The 14,636-nt window shown below is 42.9% G+C and overlaps 1 protein-coding gene across 2 annotated transcripts in view; it reads left to right on the top strand.

The window, feature by feature from the left end:
- The first annotated feature begins 27 nt into the window (after window positions 1–27).
- Window positions 28–14,636, top strand: part of NCAPD3 (non-SMC condensin II complex subunit D3) — a 29,098-nt gene continuing 14,489 nt past the window's right edge. For both annotated transcript variants that reach the window (XM_056322879.1, XM_056322878.1), the window contains exons 1-16: window positions 28–181; window positions 338–492; window positions 1,178–1,340; window positions 2,193–2,377; window positions 3,249–3,428; window positions 3,816–3,883; window positions 4,145–4,232; window positions 5,618–5,751; window positions 6,458–6,530; window positions 7,140–7,265; window positions 7,448–7,700; window positions 8,213–8,275; window positions 8,446–8,529; window positions 11,292–11,365; window positions 12,302–12,436; window positions 13,222–13,442. In XM_056322879.1, the coding sequence (XP_056178854.1) occupies window positions 70–181; window positions 338–492; window positions 1,178–1,340; window positions 2,193–2,377; window positions 3,249–3,428; window positions 3,816–3,883; window positions 4,145–4,232; window positions 5,618–5,751; window positions 6,458–6,530; window positions 7,140–7,265; window positions 7,448–7,700; window positions 8,213–8,275; window positions 8,446–8,529; window positions 11,292–11,365; window positions 12,302–12,436; window positions 13,222–13,442 (2,114 nt within the window). In that variant the 5' untranslated portion in view covers window positions 28–69. The remainder of the gene's footprint in view (window positions 182–337; window positions 493–1,177; window positions 1,341–2,192; window positions 2,378–3,248; window positions 3,429–3,815; window positions 3,884–4,144; window positions 4,233–5,617; window positions 5,752–6,457; window positions 6,531–7,139; window positions 7,266–7,447; window positions 7,701–8,212; window positions 8,276–8,445; window positions 8,530–11,291; window positions 11,366–12,301; window positions 12,437–13,221; window positions 13,443–14,636) is intronic.

Below are 14,636 nucleotides of genomic sequence, written 5' to 3'. Positions count from 1 at the left end.
ATTTCCGGGCGGCCGCTTCCGGTCGGGAGGCGCACGGGGATTGGTCCTTTCGAAGGGCCGGCGGGCGGCATGGCGGCGGGCGGGCGGCGGGGCCAGCGCTCGGGGGAGCTACCGCCGGCGGAGCGACCGGCCGCGCTGCCGGCCGCCCTGGCGCGGTGGCAGCTGCGGGACGTGAGCCCAGGTGCGGCGTGGTGGGGCGAGGGGTGGGTAGCGCGGCGCACCGGCCCGCGGAGGGGGCGGCGGCCCGGTGGTCTCGCTGCTGCGGGCTGCTGCCCCGGGGCGGTCAGGCCGCCTCCCCGGGCGCTTGGCTCACCGTTGGCAACCCTGTGTCTCGCAGTGTGGGTGGAGGCGGTGTGGGACCTGGATTTCACGGACACCGAGCCCCTGGACGCCAACCTGGCAGCCGACATCGCGGGAGACGGCCTCGATGCCTTCACCCGGCTCTACCAGTGCCTGGCGCCCTTCGCTTCGGAGGCGCAGGGCAGCAGCGAGGTGAGGCCGCGCCGCCGGGCCAGCTCTGCTCCCGCTGTGCCACCGGGCCAGCTCTGCTCCCGAGGGTGTGAGCCGGGCCTGCTTTCAGGCCTGCAAAACAGGCTGAGGCTGCCCAAGGCAGTTCTGGTCATCTGTGCTAGAATGCTCCAGAGGGATGCTCTTCCCACACTTAAAAATGTATTTATATAGTATTAGGTAGAAGCATAGAACTACTTCTGTTGGAAGAGACCTTTGAGATCAAGTCCAACTGTTAACTGCCAAGGCCACCACTAAACCATATCCCTAAATATTGCATCTACACATATTTTACACGCCTCCAGAGGTGGTGACTCCACCGCCTCCCTGGGCAGCCTGTTGCGATGCTTAACCACCTTTTCAGTGAAGAAATTTTTCCAAAAACCGAATCTAAACCTCCCCTGGCATAACTTGTGACCATTTCCTCTTGTCCTGTGGCTTGTTATCTGGGAGAAGAGACTGACCCCCACCTGTCTACAACCTCCTTTCAGGTAGCTGTAGAGAACAATAAGATCTTAAGATAATAAAATATTATAACATAATTATTAAAAAAATGCATACTACAGTATATATAGGGGGTTGGTTGCAGTGGCAAGCGTTAAAATGTGAATAATGCCCACTTGTGGAGAGCTATGTTATTTCTCACTACTACACATGTGTTTTGCCTCAGAATATCTGGACCGTGTTTGCTGAAAACAACTTCTCTCATAAAGCGCTTGTGGCTGTGCTGCATCACTTTGTCCAAGCAGGGCAGCATAAAAGAGCTCAAGCACAGCAGAGAGTTTACGCTCTTCATGCTGCTGGGTTGTACTTCTTACTGCTGGAGATCCCAGGTGAGCAAGGGATGTGCCTCTTTATTGTTGGATAAATCGTGGTTCAGACAAAATCGGCTTTCTCACATTTATAAGAATTGCAGGTGGAATGCGTGATGGCTTTTGAACTGTTCGCTCGATCTCCCTGAAATCCTCGGGGATCAAACTCAGCCGTGGTGTTGAGTGCTGAACAGCTGTTATTTTCTGATAGCAGCTTGGTCTCCTGTCATAAAGTGGCTTGATGGTCTCAGGCTGGGTCTGTGTGGCCGTACATCTCAGTAGCTCTGTGACAAGGTTGACAGAGGAGCCTGCACAGTACGCAGAGCTGGAACCACACGTAGCCTTCTGGTTTGACATAATATGCAGTGGAGATGGGAGCTTATTCCTGTTCCCGCTCTGTAACTAGAGAGGATTTCACTGTGCAGTGTGCTTTTGGATGGGTTCATTTGTGAAAACAAAAGTATTTGTTCAAAATAACCAGCAGTTGAAGGTTTCTAGCAGGTTAATTCACAGCAGTACTCTTTTGTATTCGAGGCTAACGCATATTCTGCGGTTTTGCAGATCTTTGTTGTGCAGCACATTACCAGCTAGAAGGGGTCAATCAGCTGGTGATCCTACCTGATAATGTCATCGCTGATGACCTGTCATCCTGATGCAGTTTGCCTTTGTTCAAACAATACTTCTTTTTTCTACTTTTTTTTTTTTTCCTTCCTTACTTCTTTCTTCTCTTGAACTTTCTTAGGCTTTCAGGACAATGCCTTTGGCCTGGCCATCTCCTTGGCTGTCAAAGCAAATGGAGAGATGGCCGGATGATTTGATGTTCTCTCTCTCTCTTTTGTCTGGAAGATAGCTGATGTTGTCTTTTCTGGGCAGGCAGCGTAGTTAACCAGCTGTTCCATCAAGTGATGTTTGATAAGTGTCTTCGCACTCTGACAAAAAGTTGGCCTCAAGAACAGGATCTGATGAAGAAAAGAAAGAAGATGCATACTCAAAGCTCTCAGACCAATGCAAAAAGAAATAGAAAGAAAGGAAAACCATGCAGGAATGGCAAATCCGATGTAAGACGTTTGTGTAATCTCTTTGGATGTAAGCCGCTGTTAATAAGCAAATTGTTGGCAGGCTATTTCACTTCTATGCCTCTTTTTCAGCTCTTTTTTTTAGTTCTTAACCTTTTATTCAGCAGTTCAGCTGTGCTCTTGGTCCTCTACCTATTATTAGGAATTCCAGAAGTCTGCTGATTCAGAATTAGCTGCAGTTTTGTGGCTGCTGACTAAGAAAAAATAGTTTATTTGTCTGTGGCATGTTGTTAGGTCAGTAGCAGAGGGAGGAACTAATTTAGATGAGCTTCTTCAACAGACCTCCAAGTTACTATGTGTGACCACCTTGCAAATGGCATTTGTGTTTCTTTGCCAATTTACTGATGGGAAGTTAAGGGCTAAATGCTTTAGCTAGCTGTACTCAGCTGCTCGTTCTAACATTTATATGGTTTTGGTCTGTGTTGGTTTGTGGGGTTTTTTTGTGATGGAACTGAGGATTACACATCAGGAATCCTGTGGGAACATTGGTGCCACGAGGTCATGACAAGCAAGGGGGGGAAGGTCATAGGTGCAGTGGGAATTACTTTGAGGTGAATCTCCAGGTGTCAGATTAGAACTCAGATAATTGTCTTCAGCTCTGATGGGCTTTCTCCTTCAAAACAAGAACAGGCTGTGTTGGCACTTTCTTTTTTGTACCCAACCTTCATTGGTTCCCCGCCCCCCCCCCCCACTGTTAAGTCTGCTAATTAATCTGAAAGAAAAGGTTTAGAATTTTTGGTGTGAAATTGTGTAGGACCTAGCCTGAGAACTCTGTGAAGCACTGGAATGTGCAAAAGAGATCAGGCAGTGCTGTGGGACAGGATGGCACCGTTTCTCTTTTCTACCAATGTAGATGGAAGAGTCATTGGAAGAGGAGCATGAGGATGAAGAGAATTGTGAAAATGCTTACTTTTCAACGGATGATCTTCTACAAATTCGCAACTCAATCTTCATTCTTCTGAAAAACTTGTTAAGACTTCTGCCTAAATTATCCCTAAAAGAAAAACCTCAGTGTGTGGAGAACTGCCTGCAGGTAAGAAGATTCAGCTCAAGGAGCCGTATGTCCCCTAACACCACCTTTTGGTGGGTGCAGAATGCTCCACAGCCACAGGAATGGTGGCAGCCCTGCCTTTCATAAGCTGGCCCCTGATCAGACCGTTGGTGTAAATCTCGGAGCAGAGTGCCTGCTCTGTGTCTGCCTCTTGTGCTTACCACTTCTGAGGTGCTTAACCCTCACTGTACCCAGGGGAAGGAGGTGCGGTATGGAGCCTCTGGCTTTGGGGTGTGCTCACGTTCTGCTTCAGGGCGGGTGCTGTGGTTTGAAAGTTAAGACTCAAGTTCTCTGTGGTCTGACCCCCAAGCAGACCTGCACATCTTCCCCTTGTGTGAAGTAGCTAAGCTTGGCTTTCTTTCCTTGCAGGTCTTCCTTGCAATGGCAAGGTTTGAGCCGACGGTACAGGAGTTTGAGTTCGAGTTTTCAGTAGCAACGTGAGCAAATAATTTTTAATGTTTATGTGGCGCTTTGAACAAATAAAGTGCTCAATGATTGTGTTATCCTGTTTATATGAAAACGAAAGCGGTGATTTGTTTTGTTACAGATAATTAGAACATGTTCTACATAGCTAACAGTAAATAACATTTAGTGCATATTGAATGTTTTCCAGTCAATGAGCATGTTTATTTGTAATGGTTGTAGTAAATGTTTCTCTGATGAGAGATGAAGACTTCTCTTTGTCTTCTTTTGCTTAGGAATGTCGACAAAGCCAAGTACATTCCCGAGCTGGCGTATCATGGGCTGTGGTTACTGTGTTCCCTTCTACACGGTACAGAAGATAAGGTAAAAGTTGGGAAAAAAAATCTTCAAAATCCTCACTGCAGCATTGAACAGAAGTGTTGTTTCTTTCCTTCTCTGCACATCATTTTTGCTTGCAGTTTTTTACTTTTCACATTAGTTTTACTTTTTTGTGCTTGTGCATGCTGCACTGGGTTTGCAAGATGCTTTTTTCCACCCCAGTCCTTATGTCCTTTGGCTTGTATGATGATGCATTTTGTGTGCATTGAATTCTGTGCTCCAGTGATTCTTGTGGCAAATGAATCGAAAGCAGAGGATAGCTACAGTGGCATTAGATCTCTGTATCTTAAAGAGAATTCCAGGTTGCCGCATTTGCCTGGAATTTTCTTGTGTCCTGCTAGATGGAGCTCCAGCACTGCTTGGAAGGTGCTGTGGCATTGGGTTGTGCAGCATGATGGGAAAGTGTTATGCGCAGATGATGGTAAGCAAGGTTGATCCTTATTCAGAGAATACTCTGTCATCATGGAACATCCAGTTCTACCAGAAATGTGTCTGCAGCTTTACATTTTTATTTTGTAATTGTAAAAAAAAATTGTAATTTTTTTATTTAAATTGTCAAGCACGCTGTGTCATCTCCTGCTTCCCTGCGTGTTGCTCCAATGGATGGGGCTTTGAACTTTGGGTGTGACCATGCCGCTGTGTTTGCACGTCTGTGTAAACCCATCTGAACTAGCTCTGAGCTAGCAAGCCAGGGTATTAGCAGCTGTCTAGTCAGGACAGCCTGAAGCTTAGTACATGTAAACCTGACGTATACCTGAGTGTCTGCCCACATTTAGCAGCCTTAGACCCATGTGTTTCAACCTCCTTGGTTTCTCAGTGCAGCACAAGCACAATTCAGAGCTGTTGATATTTGTGGTATTAGGAAGATGTAGCAGCTCCCCTGCCAAGACCTGCCTCATCTTCCCTGCCTCTCCTGTTTGGCTGCTCAGTGAATGTCAGGATAACAAGGCATGCCGTGGTCCCAAAAGTGTGGCAGGAGGAAGCTCCCAAAGTTAAGTGCATGTGGTGGTAAAAACGTGCATTTAGTTTAAGATGTCTTCTGTGCAAAAAACAATGAATTCCCTCAAATTCCGAACATTTCTGGTGAATTGAAGCCCACTGCTTTGGTGGGCATCTGTTGATGTTTTCAGGAAGTCCTTCCTAGGCCTTACTGAACTTGTATGAGAAATCACAACTAGGGAAGACATGTGCATTAAGAATGGGTCCCCTTTGAATTATTCTGCTAGGAGTCATATTTTGAGAGGTGCTGTTATTTGGGTCTAGGTTTACTTGGTTCAGAATTATTTCATGAACCTGGTCAGAATGCTTGTCCGTGGGCTCCAGTTGCTACTGAAATTAACTTGAAAATAACCTGAACATTTTCTTTCCAGATTCTTCGTTGTGTCTTCCAGCGAATCCTCAATATCATTCTTATGCTGGAAAGCGATGTGTCTTCCAGAAGTGTAGTCCTTGCAATCACGCCGGCTGTGATCAGTGCCAGGAATCAGGCTATAAAATTCATCAGGTGAAGTACAACAGGGCGCTGGCACTACCCTTCCTGGGTATGTCTGCTCGCTCTTCTGGCACGCCTTCTCTTTACTGTTCAGTTGATAAAGGGATGAGGCAAACTGGCACTGACTTTGAAGTTCTTTGTGCAAATGAGGTTTAATTAAAATGTCTGTAATGGGAATTTACTGAACTTGCTCGCAGAAGGGAAGGCAGGTGCCATTTGACAGAAAAGTGGCAGTGGGTGGAAGGGACTCTGTGTTTTGCTTTGTGTCAGTTTTTCAGGTCTTGGGGTTTAGTACAAAATATTGTGAAGGAAATGAAAGATTAATATGGAGCTTATTTCTTAGTTCTTTGCATTCTCCTGCTGCAAGATATGTTTTGCCTATGTTTATTACTCCCCCTGGGTAGGGGTCTATGTTATTAGAAAGTGTAGCTTGTGCAGAGATCGCCAGGCAACATATAGTAAGTAGGGTGAGAACAGAGAAGCTTTTCATGTTGTCCTACTTGTAGAAAGGTATTGGGAGAAATGTTTGCTGCCTGCAAAGCCAAGTTAATGTAGAAAGTAAGTAGGTCTGTCTCCTGTTGCACTAGTGCTTGTGATTCCAGAACGTGCACTTTTCCCAACTTTTGAAATGCATTCCAAAAGGAATGTCCTTGATTTGATTTTTGCTCTGTTGTAAAGCCAACCCTATTAAAATCTGCTTGTTTTGTCTTCTGTGCAGTTCTGTAGTAGATGAGCTGAAAGAAGTTGTATTTCCTGTTCTTCGAATATTGCTGCAACATATCTGTACCAAGGTATGCTACGCTTTGTTACATCTTGAGCTGAAGAGCTTAGGTATGGATACGTTGCAGTACCTGTAACAGCTAGGAGGTCCATTTTCACAACTTTTTGTAAGGAGTGAAAAGATTTTCACCATTTGCAAATTTCTTGACAGCCTGATTATGTTATGTTTTGGTCTTTTATCAGAATTTTCAGACTTCTTAAAAATAGTGTCAGGCCCTAGGAGAATGCTGGAAGTGAACGCTTCCCCCTGCCTGTTCACAATTGGTTGTACCCCACTTGTGACCTTTCCAAAATTTCTAGTTGCTTTTACCACTGGTACAGGAAAATGAGGGTTATGAGATCTCTTTGCCTAGCTAGCTATCTGAAGATTGCCATGTAGAAATACTGCCTCTGGATTTAATCTAAGCTCCACCTTTGCCTCTGGGGAGCTTGCTGTGTGACTGTGGGTAAGTGCTGAAGTAATGACCAAGGAAGCCATAATTTTTGTCCCAGTCATTGCTGAATGTGAATGTATTGCCTCGTTAAATACAGAAATACTTCTCATAAGTCCTGAAATGCGATTCTGGTTTCTAGAGCAGAGCATCGAAGTATCACACCACGCAATTGTCCTTGTTTTTCAGATCCCAGATAAGGCTGATTATCGCACATACGCTGCACAGGCCTTGGTGAATTTGCTGAATAAACTCCCTTGCGTAGAGTTTGCTGACTTCATCGCTTGGCTTTATAAGTACTCACACCACACCAAAGTGAGTACATCTCCTTGATGTTCCAGGGTTCAGATACAGCAGTGTTTTGAAGATGAAGGCTTCGATGTCAGTACCGAATAGCATTGTAGTTACTGCTGGTACCTAAAGGCGGGTGAACTGAGTAGGCAATGCCTGTATCTTTGTTTACATTAACAGAGCACCTTGTGTGCTTTCTCTTCCAGGTTGCCTACAGAATGTTTGCTCTTGACGTAGTGTTAGCTCTGTTGGATGTGCCAGAGAGGAAGTCGGACAGCTCCCTGTCCCTGGATCATCGGAAGTTTCTAGATCATAAGTTTTTAGTACGGGTCATAGTGTTTGGCAGGTGTTTGGACAAAGCAGCCGTCATCCGTAGCAAAGCTTTAAGTGTCTTTGCCCACTGTCTTGAAATGAAAACTGCTGCTGACTTGGAGAGTGTGCGGGGCTTACTACAAAGCTGTAAGTATTATAGATAAATTAGATAGTGAAAATATTTCGTGAACTTTCTGGGGAATAGTTACCGGGAGACAGGAGAATTGGTTGTCAGGAACTTAAATCTGCATGTGTCCCTGTGTATTGTGTCATAATAAGAAGTAATAGATGAGTCTTGTTACTCGTGAAGCCTTATATTTGCGAGGGATTTATTCTTGTATATTGGTTCTAAATAGATTCTTCAGTGAGATACATTTGAAGGATATTTACAGATGACTGAAATTGCTTGGGGGGGGGGGGGGAGTTCGTTCTTGCCTGACAGTTGATTAAATCTTGAGTTGGCTTTTGCTTCTGCTAAGTTTTTTGTTCATGATTGGCATTCTGAACTCCCTCAGGTGTGGTAAAGGCCAGATGGTACAATTCAGAAGTATGCACTTAGCATCCTATGGTTAGACTGCTTGCTTGAAAAGATTTGGAATGACAGAATATGCGGAATGAAAATATTTCATTTAATTTCTTTCTTTATTTCTTTTTGGCAGCTTCTGACTGTACAGGCTTGGAAGAAAACACAAACACTGAGAATTTGACAGTCAGTGCAGAAGGTATAGAGCTGTTCTCTTATAGTAGTTCTCAGGCTTATCTTGGCATGCCATTTTCTAAAAATAGGCATATCTGTAAAACTTTGGGCATGCATGAGCCTGTTTAACAGTGAACCATCTTGCTCGGTGAACATATGCCTTTTTTATTCTGAAACATCTAACTTCTCTTTCAGCTACGTCCAACCATACAGTGAAGACCTTAGCAACTTTCAGAACTATTGAGTTGACAGACAGCAGTGATACTACTGTGCTTAATGGTATGTCAGAATTATACTAGCCTGTTCAGATAACTTTTCAAAACCTTAATTGAAACTAGACTTTCTGAAGTGTATTCATTGTCCGTTTTTCAAAGAAAGTGGAGAGAGTTGTTAAAACACGCTTATGGGTGACGGAGGGAGTGGAAGTTCCAGCCATAAAGAAATGCTATTTCCACTCAAGTCTGAAAAATATATTTATATATGAAATACTGATGCTCATTTTTACTAATGTGGTGGCAACACTTGTTGAAAAGCAGGTAATTTACTGTTTCCGAAAAGGGTGATAATTGATGCGGGGTGTAATACTTGTAACTCCATAAATTTAAGGGTAATTAAATCTCTTGCTCCAGTGCATAAAGAACTAATATAATACACTTTTGCTACTTAAAACACAGTACCTCTGACTAGCACTGTTAGGTAGAGATGAATTCACTTCTCTGTAGTGTCAGGTACACTGGCGTTGAAAGCAAAGCGTGAGGTTAAATGCACTGATGCAGAATGGCAGGCAGCTATTTCTGATTTGTTGGTAGCATGAAATCGGCGTGTAGGTTGGCTTTTGTGGCCACATTGTACCTTCTTTGAATCTCTTCCTTTCTTTTCCTCTTCCGTGTAAAAGCTTTTCTTCCTAATCTTTAGGCTTCTGCCAGTATCTTTGCTCTCAGTTCTCGCTGTTCACCTCTCTTGAACTGCTGACAATTCAATTTGCTGCTTGGTTCACATCCTGCATTTGTGTCTTTGTTACACATCTCATGCTGCTCTTCACATGGGATCTCTCTCCCTATCTCCATGAGCCAGACTCCAGCCTTCTCCACTGAAAGCTTTTAAAACATTTTGCTGATAAATTTCATTAATCTGCTCTCTCAGATAGAAAGTCCTCCAGGCCACTTAAGGTTTTGTGTATTCCCTGTTTAGTTGCAGACTCCTTGTGGCAGGGGATGCCTGGTTTTGTATCTGATACCCAGCTGAGCATACACTTGGCAAAACAAATTAAGAAAAGGATTGGATGAAGAAAGACTGTCCTCAGCTCAAGAGGATAGCCGAAATTCAGGGCTCTCCCAGTCAGTCAAGGTGCATTAGCAAGGCTGGCTGGCACACGCCTCTGTTTGGCTTATGCCTGTGCTAATTTTACACTCTGGTCTGTGAAGACCAAACAGCTCATATTTTAGAAGCAGAATAAATTGTGGGTGAAGATAAGAAGGATGGGGATTATCTGCAGGGCGAGGTGTGCACTGCAGAATTACCACTGCCCAGGATACCAACGCTGTGTTCCCTTGATGGTTCTCTCCCATTTAGAACTTTTTTTTGTTTGTTTGTTTGTTTGTTTGTTTGGTGGTTTGCCTTGAGGTTTTTTTATCCTCTCTTCTATATCTCTGTGAGTATAATCACACTTTGCCAATTAACATTGATGATTTTAGCAAATTTGGTCACCTTCACCAGAGCTAGACTATCTTAATGGCAAAATATTGCAATAAAAAGGATCTGTGCTTTTTCTGTCAAGCTGTTCTCAGCAGCAGGATGTGATTGCAGTTAGGTGCCCATTAAGAAAGCACAGATCAAAGTCTCTTTGCTTCCTTTGGGAAAGATTTATTTTCAAACTACTTTTTATTAGATCCTTGTGACTAACCCTATGAATGGCAACAGAGTGAATCTCCATTTGAATCTCTCTTTAAGTAACACATCTCTGAATTTGGCATATATTTGAGAAATCTTAATGCTCTAAAAAGTTTTACAGCAAAAAGTAAACAGCAATAAATAGAAACCTGAAAAGTAACGGTAAAATGCTTGAAGTCATTTTCAGTCATTGTCAGGTTGTCAGTAGTCCATTTGAATGATTCAAAAGGTCAGAAATAATTGATTGTGGCTCTGTGTATTCAGTTGTGTCATTTAATAAACTGCTGTCTCGATTATGTATTTTCCTGAGAATATGCAGAAATAAGTAGGAATATGGCCACGGAAAGTACAATTAGAGGCCTAACTTGCCATTTGGGGAGGGGAGATGAGTTCTGGTTTCCTTGTAGGGGAGATGTGTTCTCGTTTCCTTGTAGACTCTTGCGTTCTTCTTCGCAGCTGCCATTCTGCAGCCTCAACAAATTCAGTCAATTCATAAATGGAGTACTTTCCCCTCTCTGAACCACAGCAGTTCATACAGTAACACTTTATACTGTGTGGAGCTCGGAGGCGTAACTCACAAGAGGTTGTAGGCATCCTAAGCTCTCGGCATACAAGTCTGTGAACTTGAGTCTGTGCTGACCCGTCTGCCCTCAGCACGCTTCTCACAGCGACGGCAGGGTGACCCGCGCTAGACCTGTGAGAGCTGTGTGTGATTTACCTGAGGAGCTTTCCAGCTGGGAAGGTAGCCTAACGTCTTTTATGGAGGCAAATAAATAGGTCTGAAATGACGGATTTTTAATTTATTTTTTTTCTTTCTGCTGCGTGTATCAAATTATTTGGTGTGTCATTTACTTTTGCAGGGTGTCCTAACATACATTTTCAAGTGAAAGAACTTGGAAAAATGCTTGAGTGTTGTTTGGGTGGTTGGTTTTTTTTTTCCTGGCTTTTACTTCATTCTGGATTATTCTAAGGGGGGGGGGCGGTTTATTGTACTTTGTTGAGTCCTCCTCTCTTGCCCTCTGAAAGTCTCAGGCAATAAATTGTCGCTCATTTGAGTTCAGAGCTGTGTTCTTGCTGCTGCACCACATTCAGTGTCTTAGTGCTGCTAAACGATGGTGGGGGTTATTTCTTTTTATCACTGTTTTGGATAGGAAAAGAATTCATGGCCATGCTGAGACTGAGAGCCAAAGATGAGAAAACCAACGTGAGGAAATCTGCTCTCCAGGTACGGCGGGGTTTGTATGCTTCCCTGTTCTCGGTGGTTACCCAGAATGCCGTTACATAAATAATTAGGCCATAGCACTGTAGCAAACTCTGTGTAACTTCGCCCACCCGTAGCTTCCTGCTATTCCTGCGGAGTGCCTACAGGCCTTAAAAAGATCTTGTTTACTAGCTCCTGATAGGTAAATAATGCAAGCATGATGATGGAAAATTTTTCTAGTACTCTTGCTGGCATTCTCTTATTCTGTCATTTAGAAAGAGAGGCTCTTTTCAAATGTCAATAGGCATTTCAATTAAGCAGCTTCCTTATAAACTGAAGCATATTAGCTGCTTAGTTTGTTTTGACCTTGTTAACAAAGCGATTAGGTTATATCCAGCCTCTTTTTGCGGTATGTGTTGGTTTGCTTGTTGCTTCATTTTTTTAATGAAATCATTAACTTTTAAAGAGATACGCTTCAATGACAATGTCATCATTTTAAAAAATACGCGTCTGCTGTTGACTGCCTGCCTCTGCTAGTCATCGTCACCCCAGCTCTGCCCCCTCTGTTCATGTCCTGATTTGAGCTCTCCAGATAATGTTTTACAATCATTTTGTTTTAATGCTTTTTGACTAATTAATAAATAAATAATCTCCTCTTCCTTATTACCAGGTAAAAACCATGGTTTGTACAAGACACACGTTATTTTCAAGGGGAAATTGTGACATTCATTCGATCCAAATGCTGTTATAAAAATGAAATGACTGAAAAGATGCTTCCTGTTTCATTCCACACCTCTGGTGGTGCCCAGTACTCATAAATTGTTAATGTGATGCTTCGCTCTCTGTGAGATAAATTAATCTCTAGTTAAAGTTGGTAGGGGGTAGATTGTATTTTTTATTTGCTACTTTGTGCGCATGGCCTGTATTCTCAACAAAGTCGTGCTGCTGTTTGACATCCAGGTTTTTATGAACATCATGAAGCACAAAGTGATCCCTTTTACTGCAGAAGATCTGTCTATTCTTCAGGATCGTTGCCGGGACCCTGCTGTTTCTGTGCGGAAGCAGGCCTTGCATTCTATAACAGAGCTCCTTGTGGTGAGACAAAAATATCATGAATTCTTGTGCAGAGCTGAGATGAGTGAACTGTGGGTTAAAAGGAGGAGGAAACAGACAAATCTGGTATACCATCAGTTAGTTATTCATTCAGCGCATTTCATTTTATGACTGTGTTTTAATTTTTTTTATTACCTTTCGACTCGGAAGTCATGACTCATTCTTATACATACTTGTGATTTATGTAGAATACTTCTAACTGTTGGAAACATTTATTTTCCTGGCTGTTGATTTATGTGTCATGGAGAAAATGTTTATGTTGCTGGCCTTCTCAAGTTAAAAAAAAAATATCTGAATCACTTTATGAAGGTGTAATGTGGAGATGATAGCGCTGCAATTTTTTCTTTCTTTATTTATTCACAAAAGGTTAGTAACTTAGGCTTGGAGCATAGGGTTTATATTAAGCAAAGCTCTTTTTTTTTGGTTTTGGGGTTTTTTTGTTTAAATGATCTGCTGTACAGCTTTATTGCGATACTGTCATAATTATTTATAGGGTTTCAAAACAAAGTATTACAGTACTTCAACAGAAGCAGCAGGTAGCTTGATCATAGATGTGATCAAATACCTTGTGGTGTCAAGGAGATATGAGTTCCCTTGTCCCATATGCTGCCACCTGGCAGTTGAGCAGTATGCTGAGGTTTATTAAAATGTATTTTCATAGTTGGTAGCTGAATCTGGAGCTTTCTAGGCCTTTGCTGATCTTACCCATGCACGTAGGATCCCCCTTAATGATTTTAAAAAGTTTCTAATGCGTGTGTCTCTCTCAGGTTCAGCACAACAATGTTCTGGTGCAGAAGGCCTGGTTAAATGGGGTGGTGCCTGTTGTGATGGACACTGAAAGTTCTGTCCAAGAAAAGGCCTTGGATTGCCTTGATCAGCTCTTGTTGCAACATATAAAAAATTACAAAAAATTCAGCAGTAAAGATGCAAAGCAGGCTTTAGCGTGGGATCTCCTTACCCTCTTGACTTCAGAAAGCCAGGAGATAAAGTAAGTGCGTTTTTCCCTTCATTGTGGCTCTGATGGCTTTTCCATAATAACCCTTTGTCTGCTGCATCAGATTTTTTTATTGCCTTTACTATGTTAGCATTCAGGGACAAAACCCAGAGGTTTTTTTTTACTTTTAATCCCATTAGAATACACGGTTCTTCCCTTACAGAAGGAAATTGTCTATTGACTGGAGGACTAAGAGTATGAGTTTGTACTCTCAGTGCTCTCATTCACTGTGCAGCCACAGACCGTTATAGAACCATAGAATGGTTTGGGTTGGAAGGGACCTTAGAGACCATCTAGTTCCAAACTCCCTGCCATGGGCAGAGACACCTCCCACTAGAGCAGGTTGCTCCAAGCTCCATCCTTGAACACTTCCAGGGATGGGGCATCCACAGCTTCTCCAGGCAACAAATTCCAGTGCCTTACCACCCTCATAGTGAGGAATTTCTTCCTAATATCTAATGTAAATCTACTCACTCAGTTTAAAGGTGTTACCCCTTGTCCTATCACTGCATGCCCATGTAAAAAGTCCCTCTCCAGCTTTCCTGTAGGCCTTTTCAGGTACTGGCAGGCCACTCTAAGGTCTTTCTGGAACCTTCTCCAGGCTGAACAACCCCAACTCTCTCATCACCCTGTCTTTATAGGAGTGGTAGTGATGTGTTGGTAGCAGCATGAATATTTAAGTCAAATGGAGGTGTTCTGATGACAGAAGTAAGAGAGGATATATAAAGAAAGGAGAACATCGCCTTTTATTAATTGTGATGTACAATATGTTACTTGTCTTATGACAAATAGAATTATTCTGCCTTTTGCAGAATGCTGTGGGAAGAAGCAGAAGAAATGGGATGACACACAGTATGACAAGGACACAACATTGATTAAAGGCAGCTGTATGTTTATTAGTCAACAGGGCATAATAGCTCAGAAATAGCAAATGAGATACTGGTTGTGCTGCCTTGCCAATCTGTGAAACTGACAATGTTCTAATTTGGACTATTTTATAACATAGTTTGCAGATTCATGGCACCTTCTTCTTCAGGACCTTAGAGTACCTTGCAGCTTGATAAATCTCAGAACTCTTTCAACATGAAGTCGGTAATTAGGGTTAAATAGAAAAATGAGCAAGGTATGATGCCTTAACATTAATGTATCCTGTCCCATTATGGATAATAAATAACAACTACCAGAAAG

Source organism: Falco biarmicus, chromosome 20 (genome assembly GCF_023638135.1).
Source record: "Falco biarmicus isolate bFalBia1 chromosome 20, bFalBia1.pri, whole genome shotgun sequence".
Classification (NCBI taxonomy): domain Eukaryota; kingdom Metazoa; phylum Chordata; class Aves; order Falconiformes; family Falconidae; genus Falco; species Falco biarmicus.
Note: the sequence above shows the minus strand (reverse complement) of the source record. Positions and strands in the feature narration are given on the sequence as shown.